The following is a 26,499-nucleotide window of genomic DNA, read 5'->3' as shown; positions in this document are numbered from 1 at the left end:
GTCCTTAGAGAATCTGGGGTATTTACAGGGACAACCAATTTTTCAAGCACATTGTGGGTTGGGTGTTACTGTCACAGAAAAAGACAGACTTTGAAGTGAGACCTTGATTTTAATCCCAGCTTGGCAGCTTGGTGCAAGTTGATGAAGGTCTCTGAGGCTGTTTCTTCATCTGAAAAATGGGGATCATAGAATCTACCTCATTGTGTGCTTGGGGGCAGCAGAAGGATGCAGGTTTATGATTCTGCATGTGGCAGACACTCAAAGTGGGAGCTGCCTGTTTTAGTGATGTGAATGTGAGGGAGCTGGGCACCATCTCTCTGGAGAGGTCAACAGGCAAGTATGAAAGTTGAGTGGGGTCCTGAAGAGAGTACAGGCCTGGAGGGAGCCAAAGGCTTGAGGGGCCTCTCCTTAAAGGCCTAGACAAAGGCTTAGGAGAAGTGAGAGAGAGGGCAAGACTGGAGACCAGAAAGAAGGAGATCCTTGTGTATTTCAAGATGCAGAGGGAGGAAGAGAGACTTCTATGGAGCAAGGCAACCAGGAAGGGCTTTGTCCTTCTTCCATTCGCCCCCAAACACTTACCAAGCATCCCTCAGACAGACCCTCCGCTAGCACGTGGTGAACAAGACACTACCATTCAGTGGAGGAGAAGGCAGGAAACAGGATGCACACAGTTGTCCTATGTACAGTTGCTGGTAGAGGAGAAGTGTGGCAATCCAAGAGTCCTTTAACAGAGAGCCATCCTGGTCCTAGGGTGAGTTAGGCTGTGGAGAAGAGAGGGAGAGTCCTAGGCAAAGGAAACGGCTGATGCAAAAGCTCTAAGAGGGGACAGGGTATGTCTTGTTGACAGATTAGAGAGGGGAGTGGGAGGGGAGAGTGGACCAAGTCCTTCTGGACAGGTTGGTAGAGTCTTGTTATACATAAACATTATGGGTCAAGTTTAGCATTGATCCCAAAAGAAATGGAAAGAGAATCTCAAAAGTGGGGAGTGGTGTGAACCGATTTGTGGTTTTCATAACACCCGAGTCAGGGGAGGAAGGAATTTTGAGAATTCTGGAGAGAATCACATGGTTGACTCAGCTTTTAGTGTGTTACCAGTTGTCTTGAGTAGGAAGTCTGTGCCCGCATCTTGGGGAAGCTGCAGCACCAGAGGTTTCTTATCCTATCTGCAGAGTTCAGGAAAGTCTCAAAAGTAAGTCTTGGGACTTCCCTGGTGATACAGTGGTTAGGACTCTATGCTTTTAATGCCAGGGGCCCAGAGAAGATCTTGAAAGCCTCATGGTGTGGCCAATAAATAAATAAATAAATAAAAGTAAGTCTTAAGCAGAAAGTAAGGAGGTAGGGAGAGAGGGGTGAGTTGGGGAGGGGTTGGCAAGATCACTGGTTGAACCAACCATCCCCCTTAGTAGCTGGGATGACTGGAATTGGTACTCAGACTTTTTCTGACATCAGCAGCAAGGAAGAGGGGAGGTGGGAAAAGGGAGATACTTTGAAGTGCAGAGAATGGAAGAAGAGATGGCCTTTGGCAGTTAAAGGAGCCCAGGGTGGGGCAAAAGTGAAAGTGGTCCCTGGGAGGGCAGGATGTCCGTAGGAAGTCAGTGCTGAGCGGGGCTGAGGGTCTATGTACAGGATTTCGTCCATCAGTCAACAATATTTATTGACCACCTACGATGTGCCAGATGCTGTGCTAGAGCCTGAGAACACAGTGCAGAACAGAGCATACAGCCCCTGTTCCTATGCAGCTCAGGTGCCAGCAGGGGCTGAGGGGACATGAGTTTTTTCTGAGCCCAGGCAGTGCTGGGGCTGTGGCCCTGGAGTCATGGAGCCTGGGCCACATTTGGACTCTGCCATCTGCTCATTTATGGTATGAGTCAAGAAGTCGTGTTGTCTGTAAAATGGAACCTAGTACTCACTTTATTGGGTTGCCTGGGCTCTGGTAGTGGGGGAGGTGGGTTATATATGTAAAGCCCCAGCAGAGAATTTAATACATGTACATACATGGAGTCACTACATATTTTTTCTCTGTGTTTTCTTCCCTGTTGGAGGCCAGAGGGGAAGGCAGCAAGTCAAGCCTGGCAAGATGGGAGGTAGAAGGGAATTAAAGCCAAATGTAGACTAAATTCCTCCATGGGGTCCACTCAGCTGTTAAGTGAAGGCACGTGGTCACTTATGGGCTGGGAAAAGTAGAAGGGCTTCAAGAAATGAGAAAGGCAGAGGGAAGAGGGATATGGGAAGCAGGGCTACCCCCTGGACAGAACCTATTCTGTGCTAGGTCCTTTTCCAGGCCTTTGGGATACAGTGGTAAATACGCCACTGGAACCTGGAATGGTGCTCTCGTGGAATTTACCTTTTCCTTGGGTAAACAGATGATGAGCAAGGGCACAAATAAATAAAAAAAAAGATCCTAACAGATGGTGATAAGCAGTATAGCAGAAATGATGAGGGTCATCTAGAAGAGCTTCTCAGAGGAAGGTCCGCAGAAGAGACGGTGGGCAGGGGCAGCAGCTGGAACAGTCCTCTCAGCCTTGGGCAGGACTTGTTGCTGGGCTCTGAGGACCCGGGGCCCTGACAGGTGCTTACTGCCTACTTGGACTACATGGAGGAGCTGGGGATGCTGCTGGGTGGACAACCAGCCTCCACGCGGGAGCAGATGCGGCAAGTGCTGGAGCTGGAGATACAATTGGCCAACATCACAGTGCCCCAGGACCAGCGGCGGGACGAGGAGAAGATCTACCACAAGATGAGCATCGCGGAGCTGCAGGTGGGGCAGGCAGGGAACTGACACCGCTGGAAGGGGTCAGCCCCCAGCCCAGGCCACCCAGCTCCCCTTTTGTGCTGTCTACCTGAGACAACCAGTCCTGTCCTCATTTCCTTGCTGTTTCTGAGCTTCCCGGCTGCACCGTTGCTATCCTGGAAGGAAAAATAGTGTCCATTTTAGGGTACCCCCACTGGGCCATCCTTTGGTCCCTTTCATGTTGCCTGGGGTTGCACAGAGGGATTATGTTAATAATCTGTGACAACTTGTACAAGACGCCCACGAAACAGTCAGAAGATAAATGGAAGCATCTCCTGGAGGGCCCTTACTGCACCAGGCATCAACCTCTTAGTCGTTGGATTATGGAGAAGTTAGGTAAGGGGGGTTCTGGAGGAGAGGCCAGGTATGTAGGGACCCTGCGTGGTGTCTGGGGAGTTGATCCAACTGTTTGAAAAAGTATCTGAAGATCTGTAGCCCAACTAAATATCACAGATGGTGGTTTTCCATGTATAATAAGTGACTGGGTTCCCAGATTGAAGCACACTTAGGCTAAAAATGGGTTTATTTTAGGAAGGGGCCACAAGCAGCTAGTAGGTGTTGCTGTGGTGATGGAAAGGGCTCCCAGCTCCAGTGTACCAGTTGGGGAGGGGTCTGCTGAAAACCAAGGGGGCAGGGAGGCTTGAGACTTTTTGCTCACAGGCTCTGGCGCCCTCCATGGACTGGCTGGAGTTTCTGTCCTTCTTGCTGTCACCGCTGGAGCTGGGTGATTCTGAGCCCGTGGTGGTGTATGGGACGGATTATTTGCAGCAGGTGTCGGAACTCATCAACCGCACAGAGCCAAGGTTGGGGGGAGCCCACAGTGTCAGGGGTGGGATTCAGGGCTCTGTGCAGGCTATTCTCATAGGCTGGGGCTTCAGGGGGCCCACTGTGGTCTCTGTTCCCATAGCTTGCTTCACCCTGACTTTTACAGGCAGGTGTGTGTTCCCAGGATCAGAGAGAGGGATCCTGGGAGAACACCCATGAATGACTCTAAGGGATTCCTGTTATCTGCATGTTGGTAGAGCTGGTTTGGGGGGTGGAAATGGTTCCTGTCTTTATCTTATGTTCTGGTCACTTGCATACCAGTGTCCTGAACAATTATCTGATCTGGAACCTGGTACAGAAGACAACTTCAAGCCTGGACCACCGCTTTGAGTCTGCACAAGAGAAGCTGCTGGAGACCCTTTATGGCACCAAGAAGGTGGGTTTTCTAACTCTGCTCCCACCTCCCAATCTAGTCAGGCTGATGCTTCACACCCCCTGTATGTCAGACACCATTTAATTTACACGTGGAGCACACGACTGAGAATCAAGCTAACTTAGGTTCCAGTCTGAACTCCTCCGTTTTTTGGCCTATGGGACCTTGAGCATATGTCTACCACCATTTTGACTCTTCATTTCTGGGTTGGAAAAACAGAAATTTCTTGTGGGGTTGTTATGAAGACTGAATTCACATAAGTGAAGTACTTACCAGTACACGCTATGTGTAGGCACTCAACCTTGATAATGAGAGTGAAGAAGAAAATGAATAAGTGCTGTTCTCAGTTTCAAGAAGCCCTGTTAAGTGGGGGAAGGAGATATGTAAACAAACATTATATTCTGGGGTGCGCACGCTGAATGAAAGACCTTCTTTGTGCTGTAGGACAGAGGTGGGGTAGCACATTTTACCTGGGGGATGGAGTAATGGAAGGGAGAAGGGTATTCCAGACTGAAGGAGTAGGATGTGCACATTTCCAGAGGCAAGGAGGAGTGTGGTGGTGTTGCCTGTGTTCTGGCATAACTTTGAGGAGAGGGCACCTGAGAGGCTGAGGGTGGTGGGGCTGATGGGTGATCCATAGAGGGACCTGAATGCTGTGCCTAGGAAGCCTGGCCTGACTTCTTTCAGGGATGGAGAACCCGGGGCAGTTTTAAGCAAGGGTGTAATCGGTTGGATTTATATATTAGGTCATCTTTCTGCAGCTAAGTGGAAGACAGATGGTGGGGAGTGACAGGGGAGGGGGATGAGAATGGAGTTGGAGTGTTTAGTTAGGAGGCCACTGAAATCTTCAGACAAGAGATGATAGTGTTATAGGGCAGGGAAGTGGCAAAGGGTGGATGGAGGAGATGATTAAGAAGCAGACTTAGAATCTGGTGATAGACAGAATGTGGAGGTAGGGAGATGGAGGAAGCTGGTGACTCCCACGTTTCTGGCATGTGGGACTGACTGGATGTAAGACTGAGATGTACAGCTGAGTAGGAAACATCTGGACCCCAGTGGGCCTCTGAGAAACTAAGAGGAAGAGAGTGCTAAGAACAGAGTGGCCAGCGTATATGTGCCTCCTGAGGTTTCACTGCTGGGGTTGGCATGCTTTGCAGTATTGCTCTTCATCTTCCCTGGAGTCTGAGGGAGAGATGGCACCCCAAACCCAGGGCTCTGATATGCAGAGCTGAGAGGGGCTGGCCCCAGAGACAGAGAAGGACCCTCAGACTGGAGGGCCGAGCCGTCTCTGTAGGGGACCTGCTCTTTCCCCTTCCAGTCCTGCACACCGAGGTGGCAGACCTGCATCTCAAACACCGATGACGCTCTTGGCTTTGCTCTGGGTTCCCTCTTTGTGAAGGCCACATTTGACCGGCAGAGCAAGGAAATTGTGAGTCTTCAAGGTCCTTCCAACACTACCCTTCATTTTAGTTAAAATTCACTGCCTCTATTTGTATGTACATAAAGGGAAAAAAGGCTTCCCAGGTGGCTCAGTGATAAAGAATCCACCTGCCAATACAGGAGATGCAGGTTTGATCCCTGGGTCGGAAAGATACCCTGGAGAAGGAAGTAGCAATCTACTCCATTATTCTTGCCTGAGAAATCCCATGGACAGAGGAGCCTGGCGGGTGTCCATGAGATAACAAAGAGTTGGACACGACTTCAGGACTAAACAACAACAAGAGGGAAAATACTGGGATGAAATTTATGGTGATTACTTTCGGTGGTTGGGGTTATGAGGGATTTTTTTTTTTCTTTTATAAGTTTTCTGTATTTTCCAAGTTTTCTACAGTGAGTTATGTTACCTATATAATTAGAAAAATAATATTTATTTATAAGGAGATGATAATGTTTGTGCTTCAAATATTACCTACAAGGAAGTAAGTGGCAGTGTTATTTACAGTAGGCAAAAATGCATCCTTTGTCCTTGTCTACCCTAGTGCCCCATCCCTGTTCTTCCAGACTCTTGAAATAAGGCTGAGCATCCAGAGAGGGTGAAAAAGAAACATGATTTGTTTTTTATTACCTACAAAGATGTAAGTGGCAATGTTGTTTATAATAGGCAAAAATGACAACAGCTTAAATGTCCAATATAGAGGACAGGAAAAACAAATTGTGACTAGGATGGATTATAAGGCAGCATTAAACTGAAGATTATTAAGTGAAAAAAAAGGTTATTATATATATGTGTGTGTTGCACAACATAATTCTACATTATAAATGAATATCCCATCAGGGAAAGACAGTAGAAATAGGTAATCAAAATGTTAGAAGGAGTTATCTCTGAGAGGTAAGATTTTGTTTTTTTGGCCGTGCCGTGTCACGCAGGATGTCCAGGGATCAAAACCGTGCCCTCTGCATTGGAAGTGCAGAGTCTTAACCTCTTAGGCTGCCAGGGAAGTCCCTGAGGGATAGGGTTTTTAAATGATCTATTTTCTTCGACTCCTCTCAGTTTTCCAGTTTTTTGCTATTAATGCCTGCCTTTCATAATCAGATAAAAATCAAAGCACTATATTAAATTATAATGTTAATTTGGTTAACTTGTCAGTTTTTTTGATTCATTAGGAAAAAAACCATCACAGTCCCAGTGCTTTCACAAATCATGTTTCTTTCTCATCCTCTCTGGATGCTCAGCCTTATTTCAAGAGTCTGGAAGGACAGGGATGGGGCCCTAGGGTGGACAGGGACAAAGGATGCATAAATGCGTGTGGGAGGCCGACTTGTGTACCCTGCCTCCCAGGCAGAGGGGATGATCAGCGAGATCCGGACGGCCTTTGAGGAAGCTCTGGGACAGTTGGTTTGGATGGATGAGAAGACCCGCCAGGCAGCCAAGGAGAAAGTGAGCAGTGGCCAGGGTTGGGGCGCCATCTTGAGGTGAGAATGGAGAATACAGTTTTGGGGGGGCGCCCGGGGAGGGAAATCCTTAACCTGGTCTCTTCAGGCAGATGCCATCTATGACATGATTGGTTTCCCGGACTTCATCCTGGAGCCCAAAGAGCTGGATGATGTTTATGATGGGGTGAGTACCTGCCTATGAGTACTGAACCTTAGCTCTGTGGGGGTGGGGTGGGGCGTAGGGCTCAAGCACTGGAACGGCAAGAGGTGCTTGTTGGTTCCTTTCAGAGGCAATGCTGGCTCTGTGCCAGGCTGCAGGCTGGACAGCAGCAGAGTGCAGTGTTTACAAATAGAGTTTTGCAGTCAAACCTGTTTCTACCCAACTGTAACCTTGGACAAGTTATATAATCTTTCTGGGCCTCAGTTTCTTCATCTGTAAAAGAGGGTCCTGTTAGCACCTACCTGATAAGATTGTTGTGATAATCAAAGGAGACAATATATAAAAAGATAAAGTACCTGCAAAATAATATTGACAAGTTATTATTTGTTAGCTATTTTACATTCATTTTACACCTGAAGAAACTGAGGCTCAGAAAGGTGCTAACTAATAGCCAAACTGGGACTATTACCTTCTCTAATGTGTTCTCTTGTTTGTTGTCTGCTTCTTACCATTCCCATAGTATGAAGTGTCTGAAGATTCCTTCTTCCAGAACATGTTGAATTTGTACAACTTCTCTGCTAAGGTGATGGCTGACCAGCTTCGCAAGCCTCCTAGCCGAGACCAGTAAGAATGGGGGCTGCCAACACTTGGGGCAGTGGAGAGGTGGGGAGTTTTCAGAGCAGACAGAAGGGGATGGCAAGACGGGTCCCAAATGAGGCACCAGGTTCTGGTAGGATGTAGGTCAGGCTACTGGACATCAGGAGAGTCAGGCTCTGTCTTAGCTTCTCCCTCCCCCAGGTGGAGCATGACCCCGCAGACAGTGAACGCCTACTACCTTCCAACCAAGAATGAAATCGTCTTCCCTGCTGGCATCCTGCAGGCCCCCTTCTATGCTTGCAACCACCCCAAGTGTGTCTGAGGCAGGAGGGACTGGGTGCTGGGGCCTGGGCCTGCGGGTGAGCTGGGAGCAGGGCTGGAAGGTGAGATCGAGGTGTCCCTCCACCATGTCCTCACTCAACATTCCTCACCTCCCAGGGCCCTGAACTTTGGTGGCATCGGCGTGGTGATGGGCCACGAGTTGACACATGCCTTTGATGACCAAGGTAGAGGTCACGCAGTTGTGTCCTCCAGCCTAGAATTGCTCATGGCTCCTGTAAAACCTTGAGATGTTGAGAGCAGGCCCATGGATCCTGGCTGGTGGGGGGGGTGTGTGTGGGGAGGGGTCTGTGGATGAGAGCCCATGGGGGCGCTGGTGCCCCCAAGGGTTGAATTCTGGTCTCAGTAGGATGCAAAGGTTAGTTCTCCTCAGGGCGTGAGTATGACAAGGAAGGAAACCTGCGGCCGTGGTGGCAGAATGAGTCATTGGCAGCCTTCCGGAACCACACGGCCTGCATAGAGGAGCAGTACAGCCAGTACCAGGTCAACGGGGAGAAGCTCAACGGGCGCCAGACACTGGGGGAGAACATTGCTGACAATGGGGGACTTAAGGCTGCCTACAATGTGAGTGGCCCTCTGAGGGCTGAGGCTCACCTGTTCCGGGGGTGGGGGCAGGGCAGGCCCCAACACACTTGCCACCCCTGTTCCCAACCCCAGGCTTACAAAGCATGGCTAAGAAGGCATGGGGAGGAGCAGCAGCTGCCAGCTGTGGGACTCACCAACCAGCAGCTCTTCTTTGTGGGATTTGCCCAGGTACTGTCCTTCTGCGAGGCCAGGGGTCTGCCCTTCTCCCGCTACCTCCCAGGCATGTCATTAGAAGTCTGGGGCATGCAGGAAAAGGGACTGGGAAATGGGGTTGAAGTGGGAGTGTGGAAAGTTATCTGGGAGGACCTCATGGTCAGCCTCCTGTGGGGCCCACAAAAGCACATGAGGAGGCCGGAGGAGGGAGAAGGTTTCAGGAGGCTTTTGCAAATCTTGAAGGGCAGGGGATAGGGAGCAGGATTGATCTTCATGATGCTCCTGTGAGGTGGCTGTGGAGGAGGAAGCTCGGGGACAGAGTGGCTCGTCCAGGGGTACCCAGGAAGACAGTAAGTGGCAGACTCAGCAAGGTCTCCAGGTACTTTGCACTATGGCAGGCAGTCTCTGGGGCTGGACTTCTTCCCCTCAGACACGTCCATCCTTGGCAGCTCTGTGTCCAGGCAGCTTTGAAAGGCCTTCGAGGAATTTCAGAGGGCTGGCGCCTTCTCCTCCCTTGGTGCTGAGATGCTGGCTAAGCCCTCTCCTGTGTCCCCAAGGCCTCCTGAGCCAAGGGGCTGGGGTGGTGGTGCCACGTGTCCCTGGGATGGCTTGCTGCAGCTGGGGCAGGGGCCTCGCCCACACTAGACACTCTGTGTCCCCGTGTCTGTCCTGGCCTGCAGGTGTGGTGCTCGGTCCGCACACCCGAGAGCTCTCACGAGGGGCTGGTGACTGACCCCCACAGCCCTGCCCGCTTCCGCGTGCTGGGCACTCTCTCCAACTCCCGTGACTTCCTGCGGCACTTCAGCTGCCCTGTCGGCTCCCCCATGAACTCAGGGCAGCTTTGTGAGGTGTGGTAGACCTGGGTTGGGGGCGAAATGGCCAGCTCGGTTGCTGGAGCCTGGGGTAGCTTGTCCAGCCAAGCTGTCTGCTCTGGGGTTGAGGGAAGGCACATACCAGCTGGGCTGTGTCCTGCCCCTCCACACCACAGGTGTGACATGAGTCCTAGTCCCTCCTCGGCCATCACATCGTGCCTCTGCTTTGGGGGTACCCCTGCCTCCAGCAGAGTCCCCACCATTCACTGTGATGTTCTTCTGTGTCACCCTGCCTGGAGGAGGCCTGGGCAGGGGGCACCAGCTCCCACAAGAAGGGGTCCACCTCTTTAGGTCCCAAGCTCAGTGGGTTTGGTGGCCACAGGGCCTGTTGTGCCTGCTGACCACGCAGGGCCTGGCAGGCGTGCCTCCCACACATCTCCCCAAGGCTCACTCACTGCTCCCTCGGGCATAGACGGAGCTCCTTTCAGCCCCACCCCTAGGGGTGACACTTATTCCATGTTCCTCGTGCTACTGCTCCTAATACTGCTGCCAGCCCTCTCTGATGGACCCCCCCCCCCCCCCGTGCCCAGCTCTTAGTCGAAGCCCAACAGCCTTTACAAACCTTCCTGCTGCCTCCCAGGGTCCCTGGGCTCAGCGGGGATGTGTGTTCATGTCAGGGATGCTAGTCCCTGTATCTTGGGGTTACAAGTCTTAGGGGGTGACTGATTCTCCCTGGACCAAGCAGGAAAGCAGATAGAGTAGGAAGAGTGAAGGATAGAGTCTATTTTTACAGGAAAGGGGGTGGGGAGGGAGTGGTCTTGGCCCCGGAGGACCCTGTGCCAATAAATAGACACGCATCAGTCAGTCTGTCTCTTCCTTCAGTCCTGTTTTCATTTACTCATTCCACCAGTATTTATTGAATACCTGCTGTATGCCAGGTACTCTTCTAGGCACTCATTTATTTACTCGCCAGACAGAGGGGACTGAAAATTGAAACCCCAAAAAGACAAAAAGGTAGGATGGAGGAATGGCACAGAGTTGAGCCTGGCGAGTGGAGCATATTCTCCACTCACTGGTGGCCACGTTCCACCCCCGGCTGCTCTGTAGCTGGAAGGGTCTGCCGAGGCTCCCATGGATGCATGTTGCTGGCCCTGACGCTGAATCTGGGTAACAGCTTGGCCAGGGTCGGCTTGGAAGGTGGGTGGCCCTTACCCTGCAGTGGAAGGCAGCCCTGGCCAAGGTAGCACTTTACTCCCTGCAGCTTGGAGCACTAGCCTCTGCTTGTGATGAGAAGACATGCGTTTCTCCACGTCCTCAAAGGCTTAGCATTCCTGAGAGTCACTCATCCCACCTGCACACACTCATCAAGCCCTACCAGGTGCCAGGCACAGAGCCCACAGGTTTGGTGGCCACAGAGCCTGCCACCTTCCAGAACAAGTGAGGGAAATGGAGCATGCGTGGCATACCTCTGTATTCCAGGCACTTCTGCTAGGTGACTCATTACTTTCTTCATTCATTCATTTATAAATTTATAGATTGATAAGTATTGCTGCTGCTGCTGCTAAGTCACTGCAGTTGTGTCCGACTCTGTGCAACCCCATAGATGGCAGCCCACCAGGCTTCCCCGTCCCTGGGATTCTTCAGGCAAGAATACTGGAGTGGGTTGCCATTTCCTCCTTCAATGCATGAAAGTGAAAAATGAAAGTGAAGTCGCTCAGTTGTGCCCGACTCTTAGCGACCCCATGGACTGCAGCCTACCAGGCTTTTCCGTCCATGGGATTTTCCAGGCAAGAGTACTAGAGTGGGGTGCCATTGCCTTCTCCTTATAAGTATTGGGTTGGCCAAAAAGTTTGTTTGGATTTTTTTGTGACATCTTACAGAAAAACCCAAATGAACTTTTTGGTCAACCCAATATATTGATTACCAATAATGTGCCAGGCACTGGTGATGCAAAGATGAAAATGATTCCTTCCCTCAGATGACTCTTCTGTTGACACTTTCACCTTCACGAACTCATCTGATCCTCATAGCAACATATGCTACACATGCTCCAGTTTCCATTTCACAGATCTAACCATAATCACTTCGCTGCAGTCAGAGACCTGGATTGAAATTGAAGCTCTGACAGCTATATGAGCTTCAGCCTGTCCCCTAACCTCTAAGAGCCTGTTTCTTTATCTGTAAAATGAGAACCAGAGCAAAACAGTGGAAAAGGTCCAATCTCAATTCTCTTTATAATGTAGTGTCCCCTAAGGTTTAAGTACAGGTGGGTTTATTAAATGAGTAAGGGTAAGAGTGAAGCTTTGTTAATGATTGATGTGGGGTTCCTGGTCACGTGTCCTGCATGCTGTATCCTGTCCCAACATTGGACTGTCCCCATAAAGAGCTGTCTCTGTCAAGTGACTTGGATATGTGTCTGCCCACCAAGGGAAGGAAATTACTGGCTCCTTGGGGAAAGTGGGCTTGGGAGCTCTTAATATCAAGGGAAAGCATGGCTTGAGTCTCTGCCCTGAGAACACAGCTCTAGGAGGGGCGGCGGAGTGTACTGGAAGGAGAAAAGCTGTCACATCTGGAAGCCTGGTTCTGGCTCCAGCTCTGCCACCTGCAACTGTGACACCAGGCACGGTTTATCCTCTCTTCAGATCTCAGTAACCTTGGCAGTCTGTAAAATAAGTGGGTTGGATGAGATGATCTCAGAGGCCTAGATCAGCTTTAATGTTTCAAGAAGTGGCTTCATGGGCTTAGCAAGTTCTAGAACCCAAAGAAATATTAAGAACTGGCTTATGAAGTTTGGATGTTGCACAGAAAATGGGATTTATAATGTCAGTGTCATGATAGAAGAGAGAGGCTTGGTGTCATAAAGCCTTGCCCTTCTCTTGACACTTGACTTCAAAGACCAACTTAGAATACTAACCAGCTGGCCACTGTGGCATTAAAACTCCATATTTGCAAAAGGTCAACATGTCAAATAATGATAATAAGCAGAAGTCCTGATTTACCAAGTCTCTTTTTTGCTTAAGTCTGTACTAAACACTTTAAAAACATCACCTCATTAAATTCCCACAGCTTACAAGGAGGGTCTATCATTGTCTGTAACTTACAAGTAGAGAAACTAAAGAAAAAAATTATATAACTTCCAATGTCAGCTAAGACACACTGCATTAAAGTCAAATTTAGAACTCAGATGTTCTTAATCACCACCATTTAGTCCTCTAAGTCATGACAGAGTTGAGACTCAAGCATATATATCTCTTCTGGGCAATTTCATCACGCCTCCAAGTGAGGCTGTTACCAGCAGGTGCATTTCCATGGCACCCAGCTCACTCAGGCCAGGTACATGTGACAACCAGGTAGCTACAGGAAACCTAAGCACATGTTGAAAGTAAGTGAGGCAGCACTGTTTGCTGAGCACTCTGCAGGCGCTTGGTTCCAGAGGCAAGGCAAGGTGAACAGCAAGTGGCAGATGTAACCTTCACCCTTAGTAGCCTGCCAAGCTGACAAATACCCATCTGTAATATGCTTTGGTGTGTTAAAGCAGAAGGAGGAATAAAGGATGGTGCTCCTCAGTGGGTACATGACAGCAGTTATGAGTTAAGGTGCTGGGCCATACCCTACACTGTCCCATGGAAGCTGGATTAATTCCAATGCACAGTACAGTAACATGCCAAACAACATAATTTCATACTCTGGAAATGTCACGTTGGAAGAGAGTCGCCCATTAAATAAGCACAGTGTCAGTAGACCTATGCTGACTCACAAGTGGAGACTCCCGAGTTTCCCAGTGCTGGGCTCTGGGCTCCAAAGAGACTCCCAGTAGGCTGTTATCATATACAAAGATGACCTGAAGATGAGTGCAAAGCCATTCAGTCATTCACTTATTTAACAAATACTTGTCAAGGCCTACCACAAGCCAGGTATTAGACTGGGTACTAGGGGTACAAAGATGAATAAGACACAGTTCCTGTTCTTCTAAGAGCTCAGAGTGGAGTGAGGGAGAGGTAGGTACCAAGCAATGTAGGACCACAGGGAAGAAATTGATAACTTGAAAGAGAAGGAAAGGCTTCCTACACAGGTGATCCTGAGCTGGAGTACAGAGGATGGGAAAATTTGCTAGCTAAAAACAGTAATGAGCAGGGGACTTCTCTGGTGGTCCAGTGGCTAAGAGTCTTCATTCCAATGCAGGGGACACAGGTTCAATCTCTGGTTGGGGAATTAAGATCCCACACGCCACAGGGCAACTAAGCCTGCATGCTACAACAAAGATCCAGCGCAGCTGAAATAACTGAATAAATTTTTAAAATAAAAAACGGTGAAGGGCATTCCACACAGAAGGAACAGTAAAGTGAAAAGGCTGATCCAGCTCAAAGGGGCAGAGCATGTTCAGAAATAGGAAAATGTTTAGGCTGATCAGAAGGAGGTAGGCGAAAGGGGCATACTAAAGAGGTTGTAACAGAAGAAGGGAAGTTGTAACAGTCATTATGAAAAAGAGGGGATTGTAACAACTCCTTTCAGTCCTGGGAATTAATGGTAGGAAGGGCCACAATGCAATCTGACTTTGAAAAATATCACACAAAGTAAGTAGCAGCCCAGTGGAAACAGTGCAACTGTGTGTCCTGTCTGGAGCATTTCCAGTGTTACATAAAAGATGCTTTGGGTTGAATGATTTTCAGAGCCTCCATAAGAGGTGTAGTTCTACAGCTCAGGCCATAAGTTTGGGGGAAGCATGGCTGGTCAGTGGGTGCAATTTGAAGGAAGGTGGTGGGAAGGAAAAGGTGATGGGCCTTGACTGGAGAGCAATTTGGTCACAAGGCTGGGAGTCTGGCCAAACAGTAGGAAGGAGTGCTTCTGAGAGAGCAATTTGACTGAAATGAATCTTGAGGCAGGTCATCAATGTATCATCAAGCCTTGAGAATAATTGCAGGATATTTGTATTTGGCCAGAGAGGTTTGGGGCTTGAGTGCTTGAGGTAGGGAGCAAGAGGCAGCCCTGCAAATCTGAGGAAGCTGGAAAATGATAACTGCATTTTCTCCAGTTGCCAGGCAACTAGCCAGACACTTTATATACATTGTCTTATTTTATTCTCATAAAAACTTGTGAGGGAGATACTTAATTACTCACATTTCATAGAAGAAGAAATCAGAGAGGTTAGGAAGCTTGCCCAAATATCACAGCTGGTGAAGGGCAGAATTTGCTGTTTGTTCTTTTTTTAAAACTCACAATATACTTTATTCAATGACCTAACTCATGGGCTTATTTCTGTGATAGTGCATGTTTTTGTGAAAGACTGTATGCTGTTCCATTATATAGATGCACCATAATTAATGCACTAGTTCCCTATTGTTTTCCATTTTTTGCTTCTGACTGGGTCTTTTTTTTTTTTAACTTTTTGTTTTATATTGGAATATAGCCGATCAACAATGTTGAGATAGTTTTCAGGTGGATAGCAAAGGGACTCAGCCATATATGGTTTTATTATTTTTTTTTAATATTTATTTTTTAGGCCGTGCCACATGGCATGTGGGAGTCTACATTCCCAGCCAGGGATCAAGCCCACTCCCCCTGCATTTGAAGCGTGGAGTATTAACCACCAAAGAAGTCCAGAATTTGGTTTTAAATACCAGGTCTGTCCTCTCTAAAGCTTATGTTCTCCTACTTATCCTCAAATTTTTTATTTTGAAACATTTTAAACAGAAAAAACAGTTGAAATATGTACAATAAACATTCCTGTACTCTGCATCTGGAGTCACCAGCTGTTAACAGCCTGTGCTTTATGCCACATCACCCCATCTCCTCTAAGGTAATGGTGGGGATATGATTGATATAAAAGATAAAATTTGAGATCTGACAGAAGGAAGTCATGGAAATAGGAAAGATTTAGGAGAAATATCTCTATAGTGACTGAAGAAAGCATGACAAACATGGACATCTTGAAGCCACAGAATAGGCAGAATAGCTCTGTGTTTGTGTGTGTGTGTGTGTGTGTGTGTGTGTGTGTGTGTGTGATTCAGTGGTGTCATTTTGTGGGCCCCATAGATTGTAGCCTGTCAATTTCTCTGCCCATGGGATTTTCCAGGCAAGAATATTGAAGTGGGTTGCCATTTTCCTATTCCAGGAGATTTTCCCAACCCAGGGATGAAACCCGTGTCTCTTGCATATACTGTATTGGGAGTCAGATTCTTTACCACTATACACCACCCAATTTCTGTCAGCACACTAGGGCTGGGGCAGTCACTGGTGATGGAAATGGAAGGTCATCCCCAGAATTCAAACACTGAATGAAAAAGAACAACAGCTTTTAAAATGGGCATCAGACCTTTACGTTAACATCTATACAAATATTTAGCCAACATTCATTCCATCCTAACTGTGATGACCAGTTTTTTTTTTAAACAAACACTTTCCACATTTTTTTTAATGACTCAGAATCCATAAAATAAGACTCCAAGCCACTCTGGTGAGTGTTCCCAGAAGATGAAGGGAAGCAGAGTTACTTCCTCTTTTCTCACCTTCCAGATACATACACAGAGGCCTAAGAGAAGAACTTTTGAGATTTGCCTGAAACACAAGAACTTGGGAGATTGAAAGATCGAGTTTCATTCCTGATTCTATTACTTACTACATGATTTTCTCTGTAAAATGGGCACAATCCTACCAAACTCAAAAAATTGTGAGAATACAAATAATTTAAAATAAGACCTGACATAAACTGTGTTGGTCACATCCCTCCTAAGTCATAACAGGGAGAGGAAGACCAAAAGACAGATGGAAGACAAAGAACTTATCTACTTCCATTTTTAGCTCCAGAACTTCGCCTTAGGGCGTAGGACTGGATGTATTTTTTTCTACTCCATCTGGCTTCGCAGGTGGATTTAAGATGGTATCCACATCCTCACGGCAATATCACAGCACTCTTCTTCAACGAGTGGTGCACTCTTCTTCAACGAGTGGTGATGGTGATTTAGTTGTTAAGTCGTATCCGACTCTTGTGACCCTATGGTCTGTAGCCCGCCAGGCTCCTCTGTCCATGGGATTTTCCAGGCAGTAATACTGGAGTGAGTTGCCATTTCCTTCTTCAATGGGAAAAGTGAAGTGAAGTTGCTCAGTCGTGTCCGACTCTTTGCGACCCCATGGACTGTAGCCTACCAGGATCCTCAGCAGTCCATAGTATTTTCCAGGCAAGAATACTGGAGTGGGTTGCCATTTCCTTCTCCAGGGGATCTTCCCGACTCAGGGATCGAACCCGGGTCTCCCGCATTGTAGGTAGACGCTTTACCGTCTGAGCTACTAACGAAGCCCTTGGTAGCCCCTTCAACGGGAGAGGAATGTTATTAGGTGAATATGCCACGGGGCTAGTCACATTACACAAACTTCACAAGGACTGCAATCAAGAGTCCAGTACTTCAAGAATCTCGTCCATTTGTCCCAACACGCAGCTCACTGGGGTGTCACTGTGGGTACTACTCACACTGCGGCCTCGGCTCACAGCCAGTTCAACCCCTACCGCAGGGGGCGCCCCCGAATCCCAAACAGCATTTGGGAAACTCCAGGTTCCGAGCCGCTGGGGCTCCTATGGCGCGTGGGAATCTGGGAATTGTAGTTTTCTCGCGGCTCTGGAGAACGAGGTCGGCGGACGGGGACTTCCAGGCCGCGAGGGTGGGTGGGTCGCCGCGGAGTTTCCGGTCGCAGGCGGGCTTTGGAGCGGGCCGGGGGGCGGGGTGGCGCCGTGGACGACGCACGCAAGGACACCTGGGAAACGGGGCGGTGCGCGCGCAGCGGGTCCGCAGTGGCGGCGGAGATGGAGGAGGGTGGCAAGGCACCCCTGCAGCCCCAGCAGCCCCCAGCGACGTCTCCTGGCGGCGGGGACGAGAAGCCGAGCGGCAAGGAGCGGCGGGATGCCGGGGACAAGGACAAAGAGCAGGAGCTGGTGAGGCGCGGCCCCGGGAGCCGGCGGAGGAGGAGGCCGCGGGCTGAGTCACGGCGGCCCCGCAGGCCTCGGACTCGACTCCCAACGGCCCCGCCGGCCCCGGGAGAGGGCAGATAGGGCTACCCTCGGGGCTCCCGGCACCCCGCCTCTCTGCCCCCTCTCCCATCCTCCGTTGCGCGCTGTCACCGCCGCCGCCCCTTCCAGTCCTCACCACCTTCCTCACCGCCTTCTCGTGAGATGGGCTCTGGTTGGTCATTGTCACCCCCTTTTTTCAGAATGGCTTTCACGCAGAGCCTGGCCCAGAAGCCAGGCTGCCTTCCCACCAGGTCTTCTCACTCCCACTCTCCTTGTCCACCTGGTCCCCGCTAAGGAGGCAGGCTCACTGTCCACCTGCCCCAGGGTAATTGGGAGGAGGATGTGTTTGAGATTCCTTCTCTTGATGAGCTTCTTCCTCCAACTCTCCAGTCTGAGGAGGACAAACAACTTCAGGATGAACTGGAGATGCTCGTGGAACGACTGGGGGTGAGTCACGGTGTTAGCAAGAGCCGGTGCATATACGAATCTTTCTCACTTGCTTTATTCCACTTTGGGCAACAACTCCTATATAATGTATAGGGAAGGATGGAGGGTATTTTAGAATCAGGTTACAATCATGTTGTGAGGGAGGGGAGTAAAAAGAGATGAAATATTTCTGTGGCTTTGTTTAACTGGAGAAACAGTTCTTGAACTCTTAACTGGGGACATTTGTTTTTGTGCCAGGCAGTGTGTGTGTGCAGGAAGCTGGACAATCCAGATGGATGAGACACAGTTACTTTCCTAGGGGAGTTGTTAAACACTTCTGTATTATGACTTAAGGGATGAGATTTCTTTTATCTGAACCTTGATATCTTCTGGTCAGGAGAAGGACACTTCCCTGTACCGACCAGCCCTAGAGGAACTGCGGAGGCAGATTCGTTCTTCTACAACTTCCATGACTTCAGTACCCAAACCTCTCAAATTTCTGCGTCCACACTATGGCAAACTGAAGGAGATCTATGAAAACATGGCCCCTGGGGAGAATAAGGTAAAACTATTTCAGAAGCTGGTGGAGGCCTAGTTTGGGAATTCCTCTTCATCTAGACCATGGGGCTTATGGTGTATCTCAGGAAGCCTAGAAGACCTGAGATCCTGAGCAAGTTCAACAGCACTCATTGTAATCAAAATACTCATGTAAGAGTGAGTTGATAGGAAGGTTGTCTTCAGAAAGGACAATGTTTCTGTCATTTATGTTGGATGTTGGGATTTTATTATCATGATTTTTATCAACTTTTAACCTTAATTTTTTTCTGTTCTTTACATCCCATGCACCCATTCCATTTATCTCTAGAATATTATCCCCAACTCAGTAACTTTTCTGTCTGTTGGTACAACCCTAATCCAAGAAATGTTCAGTTCTCACCTGAACTACTGCAGCAGCCTCCCAACTGACTGACTGTCTTTTGTCTGTGACCTCCTACACAGTTTGTCTTTTGTAGAGCAGCCATAGTGATCTTTCTAGAGTGTGAATCCTTTCTGCTTTAAACTTTTAAATTGTTTACTGTTGCAGTTGGAATAAAATTTAGAGTCTTCATCTTTCTCTACTCTCCCCTGGCTAGCAGCCTCCGGTCATGCTGGTTGAAAAGGAAGATTGCAGCAGGCTTAGCTAATATAAAATGTTTTAAGTTTTAAACATAAGATTGGTGATATAATTATCATTTACTTTGGGGGATAGTGATAGTGATCATGATTCCATAATGTAACATTCCCCTTACCCTGAATTTGACTTCAAAGGACTGGTTTCTTTGTAGCGTTTTGCTGCTGACATCATCTCTGTTTTGGCCATGACCATGAGTGGGGAGCGTGAGTGCCTCAAATACCGTCTTGTGGGCTCCCAAGAGGAATTGGCATCATGGGGTCATGAGTATGTCAGGTAAGACCTTTTCTTCTTGGGAAGCTGAAGGGGTTCTGAGTTATAGTCCTGAGTTCTGTCTTAGAGTACCAGTATATCGAGTTTCCCAGATAGTGAATTCTTTGACCCACAGGGAAGTGCTTCCCGTGAAGGTCTGTTTCCCTAATGGTCTGGGCCTATCCATAGGCATCTCGCAGGAGAAGTGGCTAAGGAGTGGCAGGAGCTGGATGATGCAGAGAAGACACAGCGGGAGCCACTGCTGACCCTGGTAAAGGAGATTGTCCCCTACAACATGGCCCACAATGCAGAACATGAGGCCTGCGACCTGCTCATGGAAATTGAACAGGTGGATATGCTGGAGAAAGACATTGATGAGAATGCCTATGCAAAGGTCTGCCTCTATCTTACCAGGTGAGTGAGCAAGGTAGGGAAGGGTGGCAGGCCTGCCGTCTCCAGTACTTCTTTCTCAATTGTGACTCCTTTATTATCTGAGAGCGTCTGCTTCAAAGGTAGCAATCAAGCTGTAGTTAATTTGTTAACATCTGCGAACTTCTTGAAGACCGAGACATCATGTCTCCTTAGTAGTCCCAATAACTAGTGTAATGTTTGGTGTATAGTAGGCATCTGATACTTTGGCCACCTGATGTGAAGAACTGACTCATTTGAAAAGACCCTGATTCTGGGAAAGATTGAAGGTGGGAGGAGAAGAGGACGACAGGATGAGATGGTTGGATGGCATCACCGACTCAATGGACACGAGTTTGAGTAAACTCTGGGAGTTGGTGATGGACAGGGAGGCCTGGCTTGCTGCAGTCCATAGGGTATCAAAGAGTTAGACATGACTGAGTGACTGAACTGAACTGATAGTAGGCATCCAGGATTGGGTAAGTGAATTAAATAGGGTAAATGAATATCTGATTCCTTTATTATTTTTACTTTGGTAGTTGTGTGAATTATGTGCCCGAGCCTGAGAACTCTGCCCTTCTGCGTTGTGCCCTGGGTGTGTTCCGGAAGTTCAGTCGCTTCCCTGAAGCTCTGAGATTGGCACTGATGCTCAATGACATGGAGCTGGTAGAAGATATTTTCACCTCCTGCAAGGACGTGTATGTAAAGGAAAAAGTGGGCAAAGTGATAAGCCAATGGATGGGACGTTTGCATGAAGTGCTGGGACATGTAGTTTCTGGTTAGGGCTTGAAGGGCTGTTCTGTGCCCCTAGTGGATGGGGGCTGAGCAGATGTGGTGGCTGCCTCCTATAGGGTTGTACAGAAACAAATGGCATTCATGCTGGGCCGGCATGGGGTGTTCTTAGAGCTGAGTGAAGATGTGGAAGAGTATGAAGACCTGACAGAGATCATGTCCAATGTGCAGCTCAACAGCAACTTCTTGGCTTTAGCTCGAGAGGTGAGATTCTTTGTCCTTACCCATCAAGGTTTTTTGATTTTGATTCCACCTGGCATTTTACCTTCCTGATGCTTCTGACTAGACTCTCCTTGGTTAGAATTGCCGTTCAGTGGGATAACAGAAGGGATGGCTAAGGGAGGACTGGGGGAGCAGTTGTGATCTTCTGACTTCTCTTCAGCTGGATATCATGGAGCCCAAGGTACCTGATGACATCTATAAAACCCACCTAGAGAACAACAGTGAGTAGACATCTCCATGTGTGTAGGGATGGGAGGATTGTTAACTGTGCTTCTTGTATTGAGAGTGTTGGCTTGGCCCAATATGCTTGTCCTATAGAGCTCAGAATTCCCACTTGCTTTTTCCCTAGGTCACTGTTGGGGTCACAGATAGAGGATTCTAAGGGGCCAGCTCAGAATCACCTGTCATGCTATGTTCCTTTCTTGTTCTACTCTTAATCTTCCTTTATTTCCCCTCCTTTGCAGGGTTTGGGGGCAGTGGCTCTCAGGTGGACTCTGCCCGTATGAACCTGGCCTCCTCTTTTGTGAACGGCTTTGTGAATGCGGCCTTTGGTCAAGACAAGCTGCTGACAGATGATGGCAACAAATGGCTTTACAAGAACAAGGACCATGGTATAATTCTGTTCCTATTCTATGTCATTTTGTTCAATCTTTTTATCCTTCTAGGTGCATGTGTTATAAGGGATTCCCAAGGCAGTTCTTTGGAGAGTTCTTTATAACAGTTTTTCAAGTAGAGCCTAAAGATTGATTTATTTTTCCTTGGTATAGGAATGTTGAGTGCAGCTGCATCCCTTGGCATGATTCTGCTGTGGGATGTGGATGGTGGCCTTACCCAGATTGACAAGTACCTGTACTCTTCTGAGGACTATATCAAGGTTGGTCTGGGCACAGCCCACTAATGCATACATCCCCTTCCCATGTGCTAGGGCCCTCTCAGGGCCTCCTTTTCACTGGTAGGTCTGCCTGGTTTTTGACTTCCAGTTAAGGCAGATGCTTGGGCTTCCCTGGTGGCTCAGAGATTAAAGCGTCTACCTGCAATGCAGGAGACCCGGGTTTGATCCCTGAGTTGAGAAGATCCCCTGGAGAAGGAAAAGGTAACCCACTCCAGTATTCTTGCCTGGAGAATCCCATGGAGGGAGGATCCTGGTAGGCTTCAGTCCATGGGGTCGCAAAGAGTCGGACACGACTGAGCGACTTCACTCACTCAAGGCAGATGCTATAATGCGGCCCATGTGGCATCCTTTGTGGTCAGGAAGGTAGAGTAGCCCAGGTATAAGAATTTGTTTGCTTTTTGTAGTCAGGAGCCCTCCTGGCCTGTGGCATTGTGAACTCTGGTGTCCGGAATGAGTGTGACCCTGCCCTGGCACTGCTCTCAGACTATGTCCTCCACAACAGCAACACCATGAGACTTGGTTCCATCTTTGGGTAAGGCTTCTTGCTTCTCATTTTGATAGTACTCAGCCTGTAAGCTCTGTGAAAACAGAATCGGGCCCTTCCACCTTTGTATAGCCAGAGACTACCATTGTGCCTATTTGGCTCTTGGTAACTGTTTGTTGAAATGACCAATCCTCTTTTTGTTTCTTCTTGTTTCTTCCTTGTCTTATCCTTGGGTGTGTGTCGGGGACTGTCTCTCTTTGGCTTTTGCAGGCTTGGCTTGGCCTATGCTGGCTCCAATCGTGAAGATGTTCTCACCCTGCTGCTACCTGTGATGGGAGACTCCAAGTCCAGTATGGAGGTGAATAGAGGTTGTTGATCATTTAGGGGAGATAGGAAAGGTATTCTGAGTCCTTCTGGTCTCTCATAAATAGTAGGGAAAAGAGTGTGTGTTGCACACACACATCAGGTGGGGGAGGGGGGAGAGCAGGGAGGTGTATCATTTCAGTGAAATTGTTTGGAATTGGGTTTCTAAGCTTCAGGGACATTGAGGCTAAAGAGTTAATGTTTTAATATTGAGTTCCAGCCCTTGGGATCCATGAGGAAGTATCAGACTAGAGTGGGGAGGAACTTTACCCAGCTTGGGGTGGGTATGCTGTTTTAGTCATTAGCCAACCTTAAATTTTCTTACTTGTGTAGAATCATCTTAGTGATGGATAAATAAACTGTGGTGGCTAAAAGCATAGGTTTCAGTCAGATAGACCTCAATTCAAATCCTGCCACCTTTGCTTATAGGTAGTGTGATCTTGGACTTGTGACTCAATCTCTTTAGGCATCCTTTTTCTTGTCAATATAAGGAATAGCAGTAGAAACTGTTTCATGGGGTTGTTGTGAAGATTAAATGTTAATAGTATGCAAAGCAGTTGGCGTAGTGGCTGCTTGATGCTCTTGTCATTTTGACCTGTCCTCAGAAGGGGGTTGTTACCTAATGTGGTTTCAATGGACTCTAGGAGTTGGCTATCTTGAATCAAGATAGGTGAACAACTATTTTAACAATTTACTTAATATTTGGTAACTTAATACTTAGTGTTTAATAACTTGATATTTAGTAATGCTAAGTATTGATTTTCCCATTTCTAGGTAGCAGGTGTTACAGCTCTGGCCTGTGGAATGATAGCAGTAGGATCCTGCAATGGCGATGTCACTTCCACTATCCTTCAGACCATCATGGAGAAGTCAGAGACTGAGCTCAAGGACACTTACGCCCGTTGGCTTCCTCTTGGACTGGGCCTCAACCATCTGGGTGAGGGAATGTCTTTCTCTTCGGGCAAAAGACTGGTATTAACTGGATACAATTCATATACAATTCATAAACTGGAGAGTTTATGAATCAGGTTGTGCTGGAAGAGAGTACCTGTCTTCTGACCCCTTGAACTTCTCCTTTAGGGAAGGGAGAGGCCATTGAGGCCATCCTGGCCGCGCTGGAGGTTGTGTCTGAGCCATTTCGCAGTTTTGCAAACACACTTGTGGATGTGTGTGCCTATGCAGGTCTGTGTTTGTTCCTTCTCGGGGGCTTGTCACTTCTTTCTTGGGCCTCCTTTCTTAGTCATCCTGAAGTGCCTTATATTCTTTAACTTGTGTTCCTAGAGGAAGCTTTTCCTTGGTGCCTTCTCATTTCATCCCTTTCTTTCCCTGACCACCCTGTCCCAGGCTCTGGGAATGTACTGAAGGTGCAGCAGCTACTCCACATATGCAGTGAGCACTTTGACTCCAAGGAAAAAGAGGAAGACAAAGACAAGAAGGAAAAGAAGGACAAGGACAAGAAGGAAGCCCCTGCCGACATGGGAGCACATCAGGTTCTGTGGGCAGCTGAGCACACTCCGAGGGAGGCTCTGGGAAAGGAGAATATGGATTTGGGTCTGTTTTAGAGCCTCTCTGGGTATCACTGCGTGTTGAAATAGCACGAGACCCGGTTCCTGCATGAGGGGTCAGGGTGTACCCCACAGGACAGCTTTTTCTTCTTGGATGGCTTGAGTCAGGGCTGTTTTCTGTTCCATGATCTTACTGGGCTTTGCTGGCCCTTCGTTTTTAGGGAGTGGCTGTATTGGGGATCGCCCTTATTGCTATGGGGGAGGAGATTGGTGCAGAGATGGCACTACGAACCTTTGGCCACCTGGTGAGTATCACATGAAGATTGAAAGGTATTGGTTTTGATGCCTAGAATTCCCCCAGGAGATTTCCCTGATAGTTTTCTCAGTCGGGAAATGGTCTTTCTGCTGCACCCTTGCTATAAAAATTAAGGCCCCATCTACCCATCTGTCTGTTCTTGTAACTGAGCTTGTTCTTTCTGCTTTCTGTGACACCCTTGTTATTTTATCACCAGCTGAGATACGGGGAGCCTACGCTCCGAAGGGCTGTGCCTTTAGCGCTGGCCTTAATCTCTGTTTCAAATCCACGACTCAACATCCTGGATACCCTAAGCAAATTCTCTCATGATGCTGACCCAGAAGTGTCCTATAACTCCATCTTTGCCATGGGCATGGTGGGTAGTGGTAAGTATTGGTCAGAAAGAAATCTTAGGCATCTCAGGGGAAGGGTTGAAACCCTTTGTTCAAGCCTCTGTAACACTTAACATTTCCAGGTACCAATAATGCCCGTCTGGCTGCGATGCTTCGCCAGTTAGCCCAGTATCATGCCAAGGACCCCAACAACCTCTTCATGGTGCGCTTGGCACAGGTAATGAGTAGAATTGTTTTCCTTAGAGTGAGTGTGCCTGGGGAAGTGTCTGTGTGATGGAAGGGAGACATGACACTGTGTAAAGGGGACCTTAAATTTGGCCTGGAAAGGAGGATGTGAATGAGCTGTGAGATTTGTGTGGCTGAGTTAGGTGATTTCTCCTTGGACGTGACTTCCACACCTCCACTTCTCTCTGTATTTTTTTCCCTCAGGGTCTGACACATTTAGGGAAAGGCACACTCACCCTCTGCCCCTACCACAGTGACCGGCAGCTTATGAGTCAAGTGGCCGTGGCTGGGCTGCTCACTGTGCTTGTCTCTTTCCTGGATGTCCGCAACAGTGAGTTCCTGTCAGGAATCTTACATGGTGGCAGAGTGCCCTCTTTCCACCCCTAACCAGGGCCTCCTTGGTAATTTAGGAACAAGACTCTGAGTTAACTGTGTACCCCTCTGGGTTTCTGAGGTTCTTTGGGCCTCATGAGACTTCCATCTCTCACACTTTTGATCTTAACTAAAGAGATTTCTTTTGAAGATGAACCGAGCCCATTTTCTGCCCTGAGGGGAAAAGTGATTATCAAGTCTGTGGGCTTTAGGCAGAGTCAGGTGGTGGCATCTCCAGTTTGTAGTAGGGTGTATGTGGGGAGGGCCGTGGGTTCAGCTGTATAGCTGAGGGGTTGAAGAGTCAGGGCTGGAGTGGGGTCCCAAGATATAGGCCAGGCCTGCTCTGATGCCTTTAACTGTATTTGTCCTGTGTGCTTCTCTCAGTCATCCTAGGCAAGTCACATTATGTATTATATGGACTGGTGGCTGCCATGCAGCCCCGAATGCTGGTCACGTTTGATGAGGAGCTGCGGCCATTGCCAGTGTCTGTCCGTGTGGGCCAGGTGAGGGACTGAGCAGAGGGAAGGGCCCAGGCTGTACTCCAAAACTTGTAGAATGCATATATGCCATTTCTCTGAAACTGGGATGGGTGCTGGGTTGCTGTTGCACTCCTATCAAGAGTCCTTCATCTCAGTTTTCTTACCCTACAGGCAGTGGATGTGGTGGGCCAGGCTGGCAAGCCTAAGACCATCACAGGGTTCCAGACACACACGACCCCAGTGTTGTTGGCTCACGGGGAGCGGGCAGAATTGGCCACTGAGGAGTTTATTCCCGTCACCCCTATTCTAGAAGGTTTTGTTATCCTTCGGAAGAACCCCAACTATGACCTTTAAGTGGCTACCAGAGGCTCTGAGCTGCAGCTGATATGTCAGCAGGTCGTGCTTCCTGCTGCCAGGGGTGGACACTGCTCCAGACCTTTAGGGGAATTATTACCTCCTATTCTTTTGTTACTGAGTGAGATAACTTTGTTGAATAAAGACCTTTATCCCCGAGGTCCCTCTGTGTCTGTTTTCTGGGATATTGTGGCTGGAGGCCACACTGGGGTGGAGAGTGGATGTGAGAGGGTATTGTTTGTAGCAGCTCTGAGCCTGGGCTAGCAGGAAGGCTGCTGTGAATGGAAAAAGCTAAGCCCCTTTCCCTTGTCCCCTCTTTCCTAATCATCTTAAAAAGTGGTTAATCTTTAAGGGGCATGAACTTTGAAAAGCTTATAAATGTCATGAATCTCCTTTTA

General features: G+C 48.4%; 2 protein-coding genes across 9 annotated transcripts in view; both read left to right on the top strand.

The window, feature by feature from the left end:
- ECE2 (endothelin converting enzyme 2) overlaps nucleotides 1-15,245 on the top strand; it is a 36,868-nt gene extending 21,623 nt beyond the window's left edge. For 7 of the 8 annotated variants that reach the window (XM_020879966.2, XM_070466302.1, XM_020879961.2 and 4 more), the window contains 12 exons: nucleotides 2,570-2,758; nucleotides 3,452-3,594; nucleotides 3,878-3,992; nucleotides 5,308-5,418; nucleotides 6,769-6,867; nucleotides 6,970-7,047; nucleotides 7,544-7,647; nucleotides 7,822-7,932; nucleotides 8,059-8,126; nucleotides 8,333-8,523; nucleotides 8,617-8,712; nucleotides 9,378-10,373. In XM_020879966.2, coding sequence (XP_020735625.1) covers nucleotides 2,570-2,758; nucleotides 3,452-3,594; nucleotides 3,878-3,992; nucleotides 5,308-5,418; nucleotides 6,769-6,867; nucleotides 6,970-7,047; nucleotides 7,544-7,647; nucleotides 7,822-7,932; nucleotides 8,059-8,126; nucleotides 8,333-8,523; nucleotides 8,617-8,712; nucleotides 9,378-9,554 — 1,482 coding nt within the window. In that variant the 3' untranslated portion in view covers nucleotides 9,555-10,373. Of the gene's footprint in view, nucleotides 1-2,569; nucleotides 2,759-3,451; nucleotides 3,595-3,877; nucleotides 3,993-5,307; nucleotides 5,419-6,768; nucleotides 6,868-6,969; nucleotides 7,048-7,543; nucleotides 7,648-7,821; nucleotides 7,933-8,058; nucleotides 8,127-8,332; nucleotides 8,524-8,616; nucleotides 8,713-9,377; nucleotides 10,374-15,009 lie in introns of those variants that run through there. The other variant, XM_020879963.2, reaches the window with a different exon arrangement.
- Nucleotides 15,246-17,264: 2,019 nt separating this feature from the next.
- Nucleotides 17,265-26,260, top strand: PSMD2 (proteasome 26S subunit ubiquitin receptor, non-ATPase 2). Its single transcript, XM_020879959.2, has 21 exons — nucleotides 17,265-17,433; nucleotides 17,899-17,955; nucleotides 18,332-18,496; nucleotides 19,260-19,381; nucleotides 19,547-19,771; nucleotides 20,305-20,463; nucleotides 20,617-20,761; nucleotides 20,940-21,000; nucleotides 21,244-21,390; nucleotides 21,547-21,653; nucleotides 22,076-22,203; nucleotides 22,426-22,513; nucleotides 23,293-23,455; nucleotides 23,599-23,700; nucleotides 23,863-24,008; nucleotides 24,245-24,328; nucleotides 24,536-24,704; nucleotides 24,794-24,888; nucleotides 25,101-25,227; nucleotides 25,653-25,771; nucleotides 25,919-26,260. The coding sequence occupies exons 1-21, from the start codon at nucleotides 17,305-17,307 to the stop codon at nucleotides 26,099-26,101; spliced, it is 2,721 nt and encodes a 906-aa protein (XP_020735618.1). The 5' UTR covers nucleotides 17,265-17,304; the 3' UTR covers nucleotides 26,102-26,260.
- Nucleotides 26,261-26,499: the final 239 nt, after the last annotated feature.

This window comes from Odocoileus virginianus, chromosome 4 (genome assembly GCF_023699985.2).
Source record: "Odocoileus virginianus isolate 20LAN1187 ecotype Illinois chromosome 4, Ovbor_1.2, whole genome shotgun sequence".
In the NCBI taxonomy this organism is placed as follows: domain Eukaryota; kingdom Metazoa; phylum Chordata; class Mammalia; order Artiodactyla; family Cervidae; genus Odocoileus; species Odocoileus virginianus.
This window is presented reverse-complemented; position numbering and strand designations above follow the sequence as displayed.